Genomic DNA, 19,279 nt, shown 5'->3' with positions numbered 1-19,279 from the left:
TAGAGTATGTTTAGTCACGTTCACATCAATTCATCGCTGCATTAATCTCCCCAAACTTGGTATGAAAGTTCAATCCAGATGAACCAAACATTTTTGTAGACTCCTCCCTCTTTCCACCAGCAGCACCTCCTGAGCTCTCTACCATAGTGTTGCTCACCAAAACAGCACTGATTAAAACCCTGCATCTCCCCTCGGGACCCCAACGTCATCCATGTACTCAGACTGACTGAAACTGCCAGATGGGCTGACCTTTATGGTCGTGGTCTGTCTCTAGGAGGTTACGCAGGAGCCATCCATGGGTAACGCATAGAATGCCATCACCAACTTGTGCCAATGCACGAGCCGCTCCACTGCTTAGCTTACCTCAACAGAACCACCAGGTGTCAGCTCTGGGCATCGTTCGTATTTGTCACAACCCGGCTCTTAGGCCATGACAAATATGGACAAGACACAAGGGATGGTGGTAAAGTAACGTATTTATTGTAAACTAAATAAGAAAGTAATTACCTTCGTGAAGTATGTCAGTCAGTATATCAGTAATGTGAGCGTGGTTGCATGTGTGATGAAGTGTGGGGTGTATGCCAGAGAAAGACCAGGCAGAGCAACACTGGATCAGGGCTTCTATGCTCCAGGACCAGGTGCTCTGCATCAGCCAATCAGCCACCATGTTCCAGGCTGGGTCATCACAGTGTCCATCAGTTGTCTGTGAGATGTTTACATATTATGCATCGTATCAAGGTCCTCACAGGAACTCATTCTGAAAACAAATATAGTTTGCTGCATCGGGTGAGAAACAGTGTGGTATCTTGTTAGCAGGTGGCAACAGATAGTTCAGAGTGACCCAACTGTTGCTGCTAGGCAGTCTGAGGAGAAGTAACCCTGTTGGATCATTTTCTTGTTCCCAGCGTGTAATGTTGGTGTGGTTGTATTCTGTATTTATTAATTGTCAATTTAATCTGCCTAAATTCCCACCATAAATTAAAAAATCGCTAAAGCAAAGCACAACATAGTTACGTTTATCCCACATAGCCCTGGCTGTCTACATTTACCAATTTCCGTGATGTTAGTTCCACCACTGAGCTCTTCTGTTTCTTACAGACGCCACTAAACCCCTCTGAGCGTGTTGGTGTGTTCACTGGTCAGACAAGCGGCCCCGGAGACTTTCTCTTCCCTGCTCCTCCAGACTCACTCAGAGGAAGCAGGCGTCTCCAGATTAAGAGTCATCAGTGGACGATTGATTCACTTTGTTCTGCTCTCTGCTCTGCAGACAGCTGTTGGTCATTTAACGTTCCCCCCCACCTCGGTGCTGTTCAAGTTCTCATGACCTTGAGCGTGGACTGTAATGAGTCCTCCTGAGTGGGAGAAGACGTCAATTCTTTTCTTTTTAACATTTTCCTTTTTAATATATTCCGCTGTATTTTCTCCCATATGTGGTTTAGTCTCGTTAAGATATGTTTTCTTAATTTTAATGTAATTGTACCATTTGTTCTTTCAATCAACCCTGCTGACTGTGGGTGATAAGAGCAATGACATTTCATGTTTATTCCAAATACCTCAGCCTAATGTTTTATCACCTTGTTTTCAAAATGTGTATCATATTCACAGTAATTTGTTTCTGGTATTTCAAAACGTAGTATTATGTCTTTAGTCAAAGCTTTTGCTTCCGTAACAGCATCTCGATGCATTTAGAGTATCTGTCAATTATTGTCAAACAATATTTTTCCCTTCATATTGGTTTAGTTCAATGAAATCCATGCAAATGTGTTGAAATGGATTATATTTTGCACAGATAATGCTAGAAATGTTTTCTTAGTAATTTGTAAAGCCCCTGCTCATCATAGATAACATCCCACCTGTTGAGCCATGGTTACCCATCATGGCTCAACAGAGCCGTATATCTATAGAAGGTCTGAGGTCATATTAGTTTCCCTCGGGTTATTCCCAGAACCTTTCGTTGTTTATTTATTTATTTTTTTCAGTTTTGTTTTATCCAATAAGTTTTCATTGCTGTGGAGCATGTGTTTGCATGTCTTCCTCATCAGCTTTGCTGTTTCCTGTTGGAACGGGTCAGCACCTGTTTTGTGTGCTATGCACTTATAAACCGAATTGTACTGCATCTCATGATTGTAATATCAATTCTCTCTGTATAATAGGTTTGTTAGTTGATGTCTTTGATTCTTTGTGCTGAAGAATGTGATGTTTAGAGATTCAGATTTTAAACCTTATTATTTGTCACTACTGCATATCCCGTTGCATTTGTACCATCTCAATCATTTTGACCCGAGTCATCAACAAACAGTCACATCTGCATCTTTAAATGGAATGTAAACCCCTCTGCAGTCTACTGTTTGTGTAAAAGACATACTTTGGCAATCCCACCTGATGAACTTGTTAACATCTCTTTTAATATCTTTAAAGCTTCGTCTGCTTCAAGAGTCCAGCACAACTCGTCATGTGCTGCCATAGTTTAATCATGAATCAATTTTGATAAAGATTTTGCTAATTCAGCATAATTAGGAACCCAATTTCTACAGAAATTAGTCATTTCTAAGAATGACATCATTTGTCTTTTTGTTTGCTTTGTGAACGGCTTCTTTTCTTTTGTCGATCGGCCATTCTTTGATGAATCAAAACCCAAATATTTCACTTTTTCTTTCCAGAGCTGGAGTTTGTTTCTGCGTACTTTATGACCTTGTTCCCAGAGAAACGTTAGCAGTGCCAGAGTCTCCTCTTTGCATTGTTGTTGAGTCTTAGAGCACATCACAATGTCATCTACATAAAGAAAGATTCTTCCCCCGGTGGGTCGATTTTCACTTTTTTAGTTGCATTAATTGTTTTCAAAACCTCTTCCTCAGCAGAGGAGAGGGTGAACATGTAACATCCTCTTTTGTTTATTTTTTTATTTTTCCATATCATTCTTTTGTTTTTACCAACCCTGTGTGTAATTTCTACATCAGATTGAGACTGAATAAACCTCTCCACAGGAAAACCACATTCATTCACTCATTCGTTTGGATGTTGGCAGCTCACTTTCCCACTTTTTCCTTCCATGAACGTGACATTGTGTTCATCAGGTGGAGTAACCCTGGCTCCTCGCCCCCACATCCTGCTAAATCTCTCTCTCTTATATCGGGCTAACGCGTTGTTTTTTCTCTGAACACAGTCGTCACCGTGAGTTTCTAGTTTCGTTTTTTGGCACAATCTGAATAAAAGCCGTTGCTCTAGACCCAGTCTGAGCCTCTCACTGGACTCTATCGTCTCTTTGGTCAACGGACTCCAGCGCTTAACGTCTATCCCCAAGATCTTCAACCTCCAAGGCAGACGCCAAACGCTCACCCCTGTTTTCCAGCATAGGTCAAAGGACTCCAATGCTGAGTGTACCTCCCTCTAAGGTCTGCAACATGCAACACTAAACACTCATCCTTACACCAGTCCTCCTCCTCTAGATAACATTCATCTCTCAGGTCAAAGGGCCTCAGTCCTTCACGTCTACACTGTCCAACACTCATGTCAACGTGACAAACACTGACCCCTCATTCCAGTGACCCAACCGTGATGCCCAGGGAAACGCTAGGATACGAGGTTAACCAACATCCACAACAAACCCACCAAACACAATAAAAAACCCCAAAGTGAACAACAACAGACATGTTTGCTTTTCAGTCTCACAATATGGTCTTCCTGGATCAATTTCACTCATACGATTAATTTTTTGATATAGTTCTAATATTTCTATCTATTATTCTTTACCGTCAGTCTGTGCATCAGTGTGTGTGTGTGTGTGTGTTGTTACATGACCTGACTCCTCTGTTGAATTAGGAGTCCTGACGGCCTCCTCCTCCTCCGATGTCCTCCTCTCCGCTCCTCTCTCCTTGAAGAACAACCAGGCTCCGCTCCGTAAGACTCCCGTCCATCCGCTCTCTCTCCACGTTCCCCACGGCCCCGTCCACACCTGCCTCCGCGTCTTTGATTGTCTCGGAAACACACATCAGAACAAACAGGTTCAGATGTTTCAAACAGCATCATCATAGTCAAATATCATATTTTGTTTCCCTTTTTTCTTTTGATGGTTTCGCTGCAGCGCTGTTGCTGTGTGTACAGCGTATATACTACTGGTGGGTGTTGCTCACCGTATCCTGTTGCTCTGGTGTGTGCTGGCCTGTACAGCGGTCCGTTGGAGTCCTCGCTCATGAGTTGTTTCAGCGCAGACACACTTTCAGCTGAATTGTCTGCGCTGGAGTGGCAGGAGAAGAGCGGAGTGGAGGTTTTGGAGGATCAGGAGCCTGTGGAGCCTGTTGTGAGACGGCTGAAGGAGAAGCAGAGGGAAGGAGGTGGAGGAGGTCGTCCTCTGCACCCCCCCTCACTAAAATGTACGCTTGGATACAAATCAGGAGAATTAGTCACGTTATTTTCACATTTGTTGTCATTGTCTTGTTTTTCCTGTCGTCTTTAAAGTATCATCTTTACTCTCTTTTTTAGAATCTTCACTGTGTTTGCTCACGGTCGACCACATTGTTTCTTTTAGTTTATTTATTATCTAAATTTTATTTTGAAAGAGATTCAAGTCTTTCTTTTAGCTTAATACAAAGGAGTATAATCTTTCTTTCATTGTTTTTTTTGTTTTTTAGGTTTCTATCTAAACCTCTTTCTAGTTCCCAGAACTAAAATGTTATTTTCATCTACATTTAGTTTATTGGTTATTATTATGTTTAAGCTCTATATGACTCCAGCATGTTTGCATTAAAGCGACCAAACTACATTTCTTCCCGACGTCGTTTATTAAAACAGCAAAATATAAATGAGTGAGAGCGAATCACAAACATTCTGCTTCAGACGTCGTTTGAACATTTGGAGGTTTACAAACGACTGAAGCAACATTTCTACACTTTTACTGAGGAATGTAAAATAATAATGTGAAATAAACTCTAAAACACATTCACTAGTAAAGATATATCATCAATAATATACGTGTAGCTCCTCCCACCATCACATATCCATTGAAGGAAAACTCTACAGGACATAATTCTCCATCATCAGTGATGTTCTCCCTCAGTTGGGAACACAACGCTTTGTGTTCAGAGGAACGTTCTCTTCTCAACGCTTAGTTTTTACTGTTAGCTTTGCTTCCTGTCGTCAAACACAGAAGTTCTTCGTCTCTACTTTCCTGTAACTCAACAATTCTTCTGAGTTTGTTTCTCATAAATGTCTGACTTTACCTCAGAGAACATCTGTTTGTTATTTCTAGATTTCTGACTTAAATCTCTTTCCTTGTGCTTTCCTCTTACACGCGTACACATGGAATGTGATCACACACACAACAAGAACAAAGCTCAAATGATGATTTAACATTTAAACCAGCGATTCAGTGAAGCGGCAACTTCTCAGCATCAACGTTCACACCACACCTTCTAGTTATAGTGAAGATATCATCCTCATCATCATCATCATAATCATCATCATCATCATCATCATCATCACCATGAAAACCATCACCATCATCATCACCATGAAAACCATCACCATCATCATCATCATCATCATCACCATGAAAACCATCACCATCATCATCATCATCATCACCATGAAAACCCATCACCATCATCATCATCATCATCATCACCATGAAAACCATCATCATCATCATCATCATCATCATCATCATCTTCATCATCAGGACAACATAGTCACATGTTCCTCAAAGACTCAGAAGTAAATGAAGTGCGTCATCATCACCGTCAACATCTTCTATTTCTGTTCTACAGTCACAGAGACCTTCACTGGTAAAACCTTCAGATGGAGATTCACAGTACTCATGTACGGAAACATCCTCTCAGTGAAAGTGTGTGTGAAGGTGTGTATGTGTGTGTTGGTTTCAGGATCAGAGAACGACAGCTTTCCTCTGTTACAGTCCAGATTCACTCTGATGCTCTGGAACTTCTTCTGCACGTTGAGAACAGTGAGTTGATATGATGATGGAGAGATAGCTCTGTATTTACCTCCATTGAACCATATTCTCCATAATCCAGACCGTATGTCTCCCTTCCTCTGGACAGACTCTGCTAACACACCCAGAATCCAGTCTGTACTGTCTCCAACCTGGACGTCCCAGATGTGAGTCCCTGAGTTAAATCCCTCAGAACCCAGAACAGAGCAGTCACCATAAATCCTCTCTGGATTATCAGGAAGCTTCTGTCTCTCTTCTCCTCGTCTCACTCTGGTCAGATCTTCAGACAGGATGAGTTCTGGATCAGCAGTGTTTGGGTCCAGAACCACAGGAGTGTAGGAGACCATGTCCTTCATCTTGTTCCAGATGTTGAAGGCCAGGTTGCCCAGGTGTTTGGCCTGGTCTATCAGAGCTCCTGAGAGCAGCTGTGGATCCTCCAGCAGGGGGCGCTGCTGGACTCTTTCCACTGCAGCCTTGTAGTTGTTCAGGAATGAGACGTCTTCAGCTCTCAGCTCGTCCTCTGTGGCTCTGACTGTGTCTGAAAGAGCTGCTATCTCTCTGCTCAGAGCCTCCATCTTCTCCTTCATCATCTGACTCTTCTGCTCCTCTTCCTCCCTCAGTGCAGCCATCCTGGCCTCCTCTTCCTCCTCTAGAAACTGGTGAAGCTTCTTAAACTGCTCCTTAATCTGCCTCTCTGTGTGTCGGGCCTGGACCTTCATGTGTTCTGCTGTTTGATCAAACTTCACTTTAACTCGTTTAAAAACCTTTAACTTCTCCTTTAAGGGCTCCAGAGCTTCCTGAAGGTTCTTCTTGTGTTGTGGAGCAGCTTCATCGATGGGTCTGAATCTGTGGTCGCTGTGTTTCTCTGAATCTCTGCAGATGTGACACACCGGCTGCTGATGGTCCAGACAGAAGAGTTTGAGTTTCTCAGAGTGCAGACTGCAGAGAGGCTCTGAAGCTCTCTGATCTCTCTCCTGTAAGAAAGTCTCACACAGGTTCTTTAGAGCCAAGTTAGGAGGTAGGTGTTCCATTGAATGTCTTCTCTTACAAACCGGACACTCTCGTGTTGGTTTTTCTGTCCACCAGCTCTGCAGACACGCGTTACAGAAGCTGTGGCTACACGACAGGATGACGGGATCTCTAAAGACCTCATGACAGACCGGACAGCAGAGATCTTCTTCTAATCTGGAAGCCATTTAGTCTCTGAGTGAAGCTGAACTCACAGCAGGCAGACGGCTCAGCCACTTCCTGAAAGTTACTCCGAGTCTTTGTTCTTGTGAATCTTCTGTTCAGTTTGTGGATTCAGCAGCTGGTTGAAGTGGTCGTATTCCCAGTACTCCCAGTATTCCCTCCTGTAGATGTCCTTCTCTTAGAGGAAGTGGTGTTCATGGTCTGAAGGTGAATCTTATCGTCCGTCTCTCTCAGTGTGTGTGTGTGTGTGTGTGTGTGTGTGTCACAACATGTTTCCTGGTTTGTCTCAGGTGAGTCAGGTGAGGGGGCGGAGCTTCACCACTACAGTTTGACAGTTTGAGTTTCATTCCAAACAGATTAATAACTTTTTAAACAAACACAAACGTGTTGTCTTACGCAGACAACGTGTGGAAGTGAAACAGCAGGAAGTAAACAAAGAAAAAGAAGAATCTCAGTCGTGTAAACCCATAAATAAAACAACATGAGTGTGAACGTGTGAATGAATGTGTGTAGATTAATGTCCACCAGGTTGAAAAGTTATGACTCAGCAGTTTATAATGATGTTGTTCTTCTTTCCTTCAATAATAGTTATTCTAACAGAAGCAGATGTTTTAGTTACTTGTGAAACAGTTTGAATGAAATGATTCAAACTGAGTCACATGACAGAATAATGATGAACTAGTTTCATTATTGATCAGTAAATATAGATTGAAGAGGTTTAAACTGTGATGAGTTCAGCTGATGGTCCAACAGTAACTCTAGACTAACCTTCTGTTTCTATTGTGAAGTCTGAAGAAGAGCTTTGATAAAGTTAAGTCCAGCTTGTTCTACGCTGCTTTTATTGTGAAACTCTTGACACAGAAACAGGAAGCTGTTCATGTTTAAATCTCAGCTTCCTGTTTCTTTTACCTGCTGATTTCTTCTCTTCGTATTCAGCTGTTGATCAGAGGATCTTTGTCTCTTTCTGTTGAACCGTTGAACAGAGTTTATTTCTCCATCTACTAAACTAAATCACATCTATTAGTGAAGAGACGTTCTACAAAATAAAAGCATCATTCAGACATGTAGAGTCGTCCTCTAATGCTGTGTTCACACCAAACACAAAGCACATTTTAGAAAACCTGTTAGAAAAATTCACTCGAGCTGTTGTAACAATCATTAAACAGACATTTATTCTTTGCAAAGAAGGAGACAGAGTTGATTCACACACAGTAAACATGGATCAAGGCTGCTCGGAGGTCTGTCTCTGAGCCTCGGACATTTATACCAAGTAAACATCGTGTCACAAGCAACATACGTCACAGAAGCATCACACACACGAACTGCCTTCATTCAGCATATTCTAAGTATCGGGACACTTTAACAATTCGTTCTAGTACAAAGGTCACTTTTATAATCAGAAGACGCCATGAAGTATTGACGCCGTCTACAACTTTATGAATCATTACAAGCAGTGCTGAGTGTTCCTGTGGAGACTAAACAGCTGTAGCGCTTAATGTCAGAGGACGTTCACACAACAAGGACACATAAGGACACCAAGCTTTGTAAGCACACTTATCATTCCTCATTTAGATTTTTGCTGGAACATAACCCACCTGTTTATACTATCGTATAACTTCTAATAAAATCAAAATGAATCAATGAATCAACGTCCAACCGCCTTGTATAAAATTTGAATAAATGTCCAAACATAAACAAGACATAAACAAGACATCAATGTGTATTTTTGAATGTAGTGTAAAAATGTTTAAAGCATAAACAAAACATAAAAAACAATAACATTGAATGTATCAAGATTACATGTATTTTAATGTTCTATGAATTATACTAATAACAACATATTGAATATAAAGAATGTTCTAACAAACATTCTGTGTACTGTCTTAATCAGCTACAGGTTTTACTGCAATCATCATTTCGTCTCTTCTCTCGATTTTCGACATACGAATCGTCATTAATTTACAGTTCAGTGTAAACATTTACGCTGAGTCGTCACTTCCCAGCTCCTCACCGTCCTGCTAGGAAATCTGTAAGTACACTAGAGTATGTTTAGTCACGTTCACATCAATTCATCGCTGCATTAATCTCCCCAAACTTGGTATGAAAGTTCAATCCAGATGAACCAAACATTTTTGTAGACTCCTCCCTCTTTCCACCAGCAACACCTCCTGAGCTCTCTACCATAGTGTTGCTCACCAAAACAGCACTGATTAAAACCCTGCATCTCCCCGAGGGACCCCAACGTCATCCATGTACTCAGACTGACTGAAACTGCCAGATGGGCTGACCTTTATGGTCTTAGTAACGACCTTGTCTTTCCCCTTCTGTGTCTGTGAGAGCGATTAGTTCTGCAGCTTTGTGCTGAAGAATGTGATGTTTAGACATTCAGATTTTAAATCTTATTATTTGTCACTACTGCATATCCCGCTGCATTTGTACCATCTAAATCATTTTGACCCGAGTCATCAACAAACAGTCACATCTGCATCTTTAAATGGAATGTAAACCCCTCTGCAGTCTACTGTTTGTGTAAAAGTCATAATTTGGCAATCCCACCTGATGAACTTGTTAACATCTCTTTTAATATCATTAAAGCTTCGTCTGCTTCAAGAGTCCAGCACAACTCGTCATGTGCTCCCATAGTTTAATCATGAATCAATTTTGATAAAGGTTTTGCTAATTCAGCGTAATTAGGAACCCAATTTCTACAGAAATTAGTCATTTGTAAGAATGACATCATTTGTCTTTTTGTTTGCTTTGTGAACGGCTTCTTTTCTTTTGTCGATCGGCCATTCTTTGATAAATCATAACCCAAATATTTCACTTTTTCTTTCCAGAGCTGGAGTTTGTTTCTGCGTACTTTATGACCTTGTTCCCAGAGAAACGTTAGCAGTGCCAGAGTCTCCTCTTTGCATTGTTGTTGAGTCTTAGAGCACATCACAATGTCATCTACATAAAGAAAGATTCTTCCCCCGGTGGGTCGATTTTCACTTTTTTAGTTGCATTAATTGTTTTCAAAACCTCTTCCTCAGCAGAGGAGAGGGTGAACATGTAACATCCTCTTTTGTTTATTTTTTTATTTTTCCATATCATTCTTTTTGTTTTTACCAACCCTGTGTGTAATTTCTACATCAGATTGAGACTGAATAAACCTCTCCACAGGAAAACTACATTCATTCACTCATTCGTTTGGATGTTGGCAGCTCACTTTCCCACTTTTTCCTTCCATGAACGTGACATTGTGTTCATCAGGTGGAGTAACCCTGGCTCCTCGCCCCCACATCCTGCTAAATCTCTCTCTCTTATATCGGGCTAACGCGTTGTTCTTTCTCTGAACACAGTCGTCACCGTGAGTTTCTAGATTCGTTTTTTGGCACAATCTGAATAAAAGCCGTTGCTCTAGACCCAGTCTGAGCCTCTCACTGGACTCTATCGTCTCTTTGGTCAACGGACTCCAGCGCTTAACGTCTATCCCCAAGATCTTCAACCTCCAAGGCAGACGCCAAACGCTCACCCCTGTTTTCCAGCGTAGGTCAAAGGACTCCAATGCTGAGCGTACCTCCCTCTAAGGTCTGCAACATGCAACACTAAACACTCATCCTTACACCAGTCCTCCTCCTCTAGATAACATTCATCTCTCAGGTCAAAGGGCCTCAGTCCTTCACGTCTACACTGTCCAACTCTCATGTCAACGTGACAAACACTGACCCCTCATTCCAGTGACCCAACCGTGATGCCCAGGGAAACGCTAGGATACGAGGTTAACCAACATCCACAACAAACCCACCAAACACAATAAAAAACCCCAAAGTGAACAACAACAGACATGTTTGCTTTTCAGTCTCACAATATGGTCTTCCTGGATCAATTTCACTCATACGATTAATTTTTTGATATAGTTCTAATATTTCTATCTATTATTCTTTACCGTCAGTCTGTGCATCAGTGTGTGTGTGTGTGTGTGTGTTGTTACATGACCTGACTCGTCTGTTGAATTAGGAGTCCTGACGGCCTCCTCCTCCTCCGATGTCCTCCTCTCCGCTCCTCTCTCCTTGAAGAACAACCAGGCTCCGCTCCGTAAGACTCCCGTCCATCCGCTCTCTCTCCACGTTCCCCACGGCCCCGTCCACACCTGCCTCCGCGTCTTTGATTGTCTCGGAAACACACATCAGAACAAACAGGTTCAGATGTTTCAAACAGCATCATCATAGTCAAATATCATATTTTGTTTCCCTTTTTTCTTTTGATGGTTTCGCTGCAGCGCTGTTGCTGTGTGTACAGCGTATATACTACTGGTGGGTGTTGCTCACCGTATCCTGTTGCTCTGGTGTGTGCTGGCCTGTACAGCGGTCCGTTGGAGTCCTCGCTCATGAGTTGTTTCAGCGCAGACACACTTTCAGCTGAATTGTCTGCGCTGGAGTGGCAGGAGAAGAGCGGAGTGGAGGTTTTGGAGGATCAGGAGCCTGTGGAGCCTGTTGTGAGACGGCTGAAGGAGAAGCAGAGGGAAGGAGGTGGAGGAGGTCGTCCTCTGCACCCCCCCCTCACTAAAATGTACGCTTGGATACAAATCAGGAGAATTAGTCACGTTATTTTCACATTTGTTGTCATTGTCTTGTTTTTCCTGTCGTCTTTAAAGTATCATCTTTACTCTCTTTTTTAGAATCTTCACTGTGTTTGCTCACGGTCGACCACATTGTTTCTTTTAGTTTATTTATTATCTACATTTTATTTTGAAAGAGATTCAAGTCTTTCTTTTAGCTTAATACAAAGGAGTATAATCTTTCTTTCATTGTTTTTTTGTTTTTTAGGTTTCTATCTAAACCTCTTTCTAGTTCCCAGAACTAAAATGTTATTTTCATCTCCATTTAGTTTATTGGTTATTATTATGTTTAAGCTCTATATGACTCCAGCATGTTTGCATTAAAGCGACCAAACTACATTTCTTCCCGACGTCGTTTATTAAAACAGCAAAATATAAATGAGTGAGAGCGAATCACAAACATTCTGCTTCAGACGTCGTTTGAACATTTGAAGGTTTACAAACGACTGAAGCAACATTTCTACACTTTTACTGAGGAATGTACAATAATAATGTGAAATAAACTCTCTAAAACACATTCACTAGTAAAGATATATAATCAATAATATACGTGTAGCTCCTCCCACCATCACATATCCATTGAAGGAAAACTCTACAGGACATAATTCTCCATCATCAGTGATGTTCTCCCTCAGTTGGGAACACAACGCTTTGTGTTCAGAGGAACGTTCTCTTCTCAACGCTTAGTTTTTACTGTTAGCTTTGCTTCCTGTCGTCAAACACAGAAGTTCTTCGTCTCTACTTTCCTGTAACTCAACAATTCTTCTGAGTTTGTTTCTCATAAATGTCTGACTTTATCTCAGAGAACATCTGTTTGTTATTTCTAGATTTCTGACTTAAATCTCTTTCCTTGTGCTTTCCTCTCACACGCGTACACATGGAATGTGATCACACACACAACAAGAACAAAGCTCAAATGATGATTTAACATTTAAACCAGCAATTCAGTGAAGCGGCAACTTCTCAGCATCCAACGTTCACACCACACCTTCTAGTTATATTGAAGATATTATCCTCATCATCATCATCATCATAATCATCATCTTCATCTTCATCATCATCACCATGAAAACCATCACCATCATCATCATCATCATGAAAACCATCACCATCATCATCATCATCTTCATCCTCATCATCATCATCTTCGTCATCATCACCATGAAAACCATCACCATCACCATCATCATCATCATCATCAGGACAACATAGTCACATGTTCCTCAAAGACTCAGAAGTAAATGAAGTGCGTCATCATCACCGTCAACATCTTCTATTTCTGTTCTACAGTCACAGAGACCTTCACTGGTAAAACCTTCAGTTGGAGATTCGTAGTATACATATACGGAAACATCCTCTCAGTGAAAGTGTGTGTGAAGGTGTGTATGTGTGTGTTGGTTTCAGGATCAGAGAACGACAGCTTTCCTCTGTTACAGTCCAGATTCACTCTGATGCTCTGGAACTTCTTCTGCACATTGAGAACAGAGAGTTGATCTGATGATGGAGAGTAAGCTTTGTATTCACCTCCATGAAACGATATTCTCCATAATCCAGACCATATGTCTCTCTTCCTCTGAACAGACTCTGCTATCACACCCAGTTCCCAGTATGTACTGTCTCCAACCTGGACGTCCCAGATGTGAGTCCCTGAGTTAAATCCCTCAGAACCCAGAACAGACCAGTAACCATAAATCCTCTCTGGATTATCAGGAAGCTGCTGTTCCTCTTCTCCTCGTCTCACACTGGTCAGATCTTCAGACAGGATGAGTCTTGGACCAGCAGTGTTTGGGTCCAGAACCACAGGAGTGTAGGAGACCATGTCCTTCATCTTGTTCCAGATGTTGAAGGCCAGGTTGCCCAGGTGTTTGGCCTCGTCTATCAGAGCTCCTGAGAGCAGCTGTGGATCCTCCAGCAGGGGGCGCTGCTGGACTCTTTCCACTGCAGCCTTGTAGTTGTTCAGGAATGAGACGTCTTCAGCTCTCAGCTCGTCCTCTGTGGCTCTGACTGTGTCTGAAAGAGCTGCTATCTCTCTGCTCAGAGCCTCCATCTTCTCCTTCATCATCTGACTCTTCTGCTCCTCTTCCTCCCTCAGTGCAGCCATCCTGGCCTCCTCTTCCTCCTCTAGAAACTGGTGAAGCTTCTTAAACTGCTCCTTAATCTGCTTCTCTGTGCGTCGGGCCTGGACCTTCATGTGTTCTGCTGTTTGATTAAACTTCACTTTAACTCGTTTAAAAACCTTTAACTTCTCCTTTAAGGGCTCCAGAGCTTCCTGAAGGTTCTTCTTGTGTTGTGGAGCAGCTTCATCGATGGGTCTGAATCTGTGGTCGCTGTGTTTCTCTGAAACGCTGCAGACGAGACACACCGGCTGCTGATGGTCCAGACAGAAGAGTTTGAGTTTCTCAGAGTGCAGACTGCAGAGAGGCTCTGAAGCTCTCTGATCTCTCTCCTGTAAGAAAGTCTCACACAGGTTCTTTAGAGCCAAGTTAAGAGGTAGATCCTTTGAAGATCTTCTCTTACAAACCGGACACTCTCGTGTTGGTTTTTCTGTCCACCAGCTCTGCAGACACGCGTTACAGAAGCTGTGGCTACACGACAGGATGACGGGATCTCTAAAGACCTCATGACAGACCGGACAGCAGAGATCTTCTTCTAATCTGGAAGCCATTTAGTCTCTGAGTGAAGCTGAACTCACAGCAGGCAGACGGCTCAGCCACTTCCTGAAAGTTACTCCGAGTCTTTGTTCTTGTGAATCTTCTGTTCAGTTTGTGGATTCAGCAGCTGGTTGAAGTGGTCGTATTCCCAGTACTCCCAGTATTCCCTCCTGTAGATGTCCTTCTCTTAGAGGAAGTGGTGTTCATGGTCTGAAGGTGAATCTTATCGTCCGTCTCTCTCAGTGTGTGTGTGTGTGTGTGTGTGTGTGTGTGTCACAACATGTTTCCTGGTTTGTCTCAGGTGAGTCAGGTGAGGGGGCGGAGCTTCACCACTACAGTTTGACAGTTTGAGTTTCATTCCAAACAGATTAATAACTTTTTAAACAAACACAAACGTGTTGTCTTACGCAGACAACGTGTGGAAGTGAAACAGCAGGAAGTAAACAAAGAAAAAGAAGAATCTCAGTCGTGTAAACCCATAAATAAAACAACATGAGTGTGAACGTGTGAATGAATGTGTGTAGATTAATGTCCACCAGGTTGAAAAGTTATGACTCAGCAGTTTATAATGATGTTGTTCTTCTTTCCTTCAATAATAGTTATTCTAACAGAAGCAGATGTTTTAGTTACTTGTGAAACAGTTTGAATGAAATGATTCAAACTGAGTCACATGACAGAATAATGATGAACTAGTTTCATTATTGATCAGTAAATATAGATTGAAGAGGTTTAAACTGTGATGAGTTCAGCTGATGGTCCAACAGTAACTCTAGACTAACCTTCTGTTTCTATTGTGAAGTCTGAAGAAGAGCTTTGATAAAGTTAAGTCCAGCTTGTTCTACGCTGCTTTTATTGTGAAAGTCTTGACACAGAAAGAGGAAGCTGTTCATGTTTAAATCTCAGCTTCCTGTTTCTTTTACCTGCTGATTTCTTCTCTTCGTATTCAGCTGTTGATCAGAGGATCTTTGTCTCTTTCTGTTGAACCGTTGAACAGAGTTTATTTCTCCATCTACTAAACTAAATCACATCTATTAGTGAAGAGACTTTCTACAAAATAAAAGCATCATTCAGACATGTAGAGTCGTCCTCTAATGCTGTGTTCACACCAAACACAAAGCACATTTCAGAAAACCTGTTAGAAAAATTCACTCGAGCTGTTGTAACAATCATTAAACAGACATTTATTCTTTGCAAAGAAGGAGACAGAGTTGATTCACACACAGTAAACATGGATCAAGGCTGCTCGGAGGTCTGTCTCTGAGCCTCGGACATTTATACCAAGTAAACATCGTGTCACAAGCAACATACGTCACAGAAGCATCACACACACGAACTGCCTTCATTCAGCATATTCTAAGTATCTGGACACTTTAACAATTCGTTCTAGTACAAAGGTCACTTTTATAATCAGAAGACGCCATGAAGTATTGACGCCGTCTACAACTTTATGAATCATTACAAGCAGTGCTGAGTGTTCCTGTGGAGACTAAACAGCTGTAGCGCTTAATGTCAGAGGACGTTCACACAACAAGGACACATAAGGACACCAAGCTTTGTAAGCACACTTATCATTCCTCATTTAGATTTTTGCTCGAACATAACCCACCTGTTTATACTATCGTATAACTTCTAATAAAATCAAAATGAATAAATGAATCAACGTCCAACCGCCTTCTATAACATTTGAATAAATGTCCAAACATAAACAAAACATAAACAAGACATCAATGTGTATTTTTGAATGTAGTGTAAAAATGTTTAAAGCATAAACAAAACATAAAAAACAATAACATTGAATGTATCAAGATTACATGTATTTTAATGTTCTATGAATTATACTAATAACAACATATTGAATATAAAGAATGTTCTAACAAACATTCTGTGTACTGTCTTAATCAGCTACAGGTTTTACTGCAATCATCATTTCGTCTCTTCTCTCGATTGTCGACATACGAATCGTCATTAATTCACAGTTCAGTGTAAACATTTACGTTGAGTCGTCACTTCCCAGCTCCTCACCGTCCTGCTAGGAAATCTGTCAGTACACTAGAGTATGTTTAGTCACGTTCACATCAATTCATCGCTGCATTAATCTCCCCAAACTTGGTATGAAAGTTCAATCCAGATGAACCAAACATTTTTGTAGACTCCTCCCTCTTTCCACCAGCAACACCTCCTGAGCTCTCTACCATAGTGTTGCTCACCAAAACAGCACTGATTAAAACCCCGCATCTCCCCGAGGGACCCCAACGTCATCCATGTACTCAGACTGACTGAAACTGCCAGATGGGCTGACCTTTATGGTCTTAGTAACGACCTTGTCTTTCCCCTTCTGTGTCTGTGAGAGCGATTAGTTCTGCAGCTTTGTGAAGAATGTGATGTTTAGAGATTCAGATTTTAAATCTTATTATTTGTCACTACTGCATATCCCGCTGCATTTGTACCATCTAAATCATTTTGACCCGAGTCATCAACAAACAGTCACATCTGCATCTTTTAATGGAATGTAAACCCCTCTGCAGTCTACTGTTTGTGTAAAAGTCATAATTTGGCAATCCCACCTGATGAACTTGTTAACATCTCTTTTAATATCTTTAAAGCTTCGTCTGCTTCAAGAGTCCAGCACAACTCGTCATGTGCTCCCATAGTTTAATCATGAATCAATTTTGATAAAGGTTTTGCTAATTCAGCATAATTAGGAACCCAATTTCTACAGAAATTAGTCATTTCTAAGAATGACATCATTTGTCTTTTTGTTTGCTTTGTGAACGGCTTCTTTTCTTTTGTCGATCGGCCATTCTTTGATAAATCAAAACCCAAATATTTCACTTTTTCTTTCCAGAGCTGGAGTTTGTTTCTGCGTACTTTATGACCTTGTTCCCAGAGAAACGTTAGCAGTGCCAGAGTCTCCTCTTTGCATTGTTGTTGAGTCTTAGAGCACATCACAATGTCATCTACATAAAGAAAGATTCTTCCCCCGGTGGGTCGATTTTCACTTTTTTAGTTGCATTAATTGTTTTCAAAACCTCTTCCTCAGCAGAGGAGAGGGTGAACATGTAACATCTTTTTTTGTTTCTTTTTTTATTTTTCCATATCATTCTTTTGTTTTTACCAACCCTGTGTGTAATTTCTACATCAGATTGAGACTGAATAAACCTCTCCACAGGAAAACCACATTCATTCACTCATTCGTTTGGATGTTGGCAGCTCACTTTCCCACTTTTTCCTTCCATGAACGTGACATTGTGTTCATCAGGTGGAGTAACCCTGGCTCCTCGCCCCCACATCCTGCTAAATCTCTCTCTCTTATATCGGGCTAACGCGTTGTTTTTTCTCTGAACACAGTCGTCACCGTGAGTTTCTAGATTCGTTTTTTTGGCACAATCTGAATAAAAGCCGTTGCTCTAGACCCAGTCTGAGCCTCTCACTGGACTCTATCGTCTCTTTGGTCAACGGACTCCAGCGCTTAACGTCTATCCCCAAGATCTTCAACCTCCAAGGCAGACGCCAAACGCTCACCCCTGTTTTCCAGCGTAGGTCAAAGGACTCCAATGCTGAGCGTACCTCCCTCTAAGGTCTGCAACATGCAACACTAAACACTCATCCTTACACCAGTCCTCCTCCTCGAGATAACATTCATCTCTCAGGTCAAAGGGCCTCAGTCCTTCACGTCTACACTGTCCAACACTCATGTCAACGTGACAAACACTGACCCCTCATTCCAGTGACCCAACCGTGATGCCCAGGGAAACGCTAGGATACGAGGTTAACCAACATCCACAACAAACCCACCAAACACAATAAAAAACCCCAAAGTGAACAACAACAGACATGTTTGCTTTTCAGTCTCACAATATGGTCTTCCTGGATCAATTTCACTCATACGATTAATTTTTTGATATAGTTCTAATATTTCTATCTATTATTCTTTACCGTCAGTCTGTGCATCAGTGTGTGTGTGTGTGTTGTTACATGACCTGACTCGTCTGCTGAATTAGGAGTCCTGACGGCCTCCTCCTCCTCCGATGTCCTCCTCTCCGCTCCTCTCTCCTTGAAGAACAACCAGGCTCCGCTCCGTAAGACTCCCGTCCATCCGCTCTCTCTCCACGTTCCCCACGGCCCCGTCCACACCTGCCTCCGCGTCTTTGATTGTCTCGGAAACACACATCAGAACAAACAGGTTCAGATGTTTCAAACAGCATCATCATAGTCAAATATCATATTTTGTTTCCCTTTTTTCTTTTGATGGTTTCGCTGCAGCGCTGTTGCTGTGTGTACAGCGTATATACTACTGGTGGGTGTTGCTCACCGTATCCTGTTGCTCTGGTGTGTGCTGGCCTGTACAGCGGTCCGTTGGAGTCCTCGCTCATGAGTTGTTTCAGCGCAGACACACTTTCAGCTGAATTGTCTGCGCTGGAGTGGCAGGAGAAGAGCGGAGTGGAGGTTTTGGAGGATCAGGAGCCTGTGGAGCCTGTTGTGAGACGGCTGAAGGAGAAGCAGAGGGAAGGAGGTGGAGGAGGTCGTCCTCTGCACCCCCCCCTCACTAAAATGTACGCTTGGATACAAATCAGGAGAATTAGTCACGTTATTTTCACATTTGTTGTCATTGTCTTGTTTTTCCTGTCGTCTTTAAAGTATCATCTTTACTCTCTTTTTTAGAATCTTCACTGTGTTTGCTCACGGTCGACCACATTGTTTCTTTTAGTTTATTTATTATCTACATTTTATTTTGAAAGAGATTCAAGTCTTTCTTTTAGCTTAATACAAAGGAGTATAATCTTTCTTTCATTGTTTTTTTGTTTTTTAGGTTTCTATCTAAACCTCTTTCTAGTTCCCAGAACTAAAATGTTATTTTCATCTACATTTAGTTTATTGGTTATTATTATGTTT

At 41.7% G+C, this 19,279-nt stretch overlaps 1 protein-coding gene across 2 annotated transcripts; it reads right to left on the bottom strand.

Moving 5' to 3' along the window:
* Window positions 1-4,768: 4,768 nt before the first annotated feature.
* Window positions 4,769-14,643, bottom strand: LOC306698496 (nuclear factor 7, ovary-like). Of its 2 annotated transcripts, none has more exons than XM_079162811.1 (2): window positions 14,101-14,643; window positions 4,769-6,837 (listed from the first exon to the last, which is right to left on the bottom strand). In XM_079162811.1, exons 1-2 carry the CDS (start codon window positions 14,398-14,400, stop codon window positions 5,746-5,748), a joined length of 1,392 nt encoding a protein of 463 aa, XP_079018937.1. In that variant the 5' UTR covers window positions 14,401-14,643; the 3' UTR covers window positions 4,769-5,745. The 2 variants fall into 2 exon arrangements, 1 of the variants encoding a protein (XP_079018937.1); XR_013767145.1 differs by lacking the exon at window positions 4,769-6,837 and adding an exon at window positions 12,085-12,778 and having other exon boundaries at window positions 12,917-14,643.
* Window positions 14,644-19,279: the final 4,636 nt, after the last annotated feature.

Source organism: Pholis gunnellus, assembly GCF_910591455.1.
Source record: "Pholis gunnellus genome assembly, chromosome: 7".
In the NCBI taxonomy this organism is placed as follows: Eukaryota; Metazoa; Chordata; class Actinopteri; order Perciformes; family Pholidae; genus Pholis; species Pholis gunnellus.
This window is presented reverse-complemented; position numbering and strand designations above follow the sequence as displayed.

What these genes read in the sequence shown, in the direction of transcription:
- LOC306698496 (XM_079162811.1), bottom strand. Translation starts at nt 14,400, where the DNA reads ATGGCTTCCAGATTAGAAGAAGATCTCTGCTGTCCGGTCTGTCATGAG. An exon ending in TCTGTCTGGACCATCAGCAG is followed by an intron (nt 6,838 to 14,100) that starts CCGGTGTGTCTC and finishes GACCATCAGCAG; the next exon opens with CCGGTGTGTCACATCTGCAG.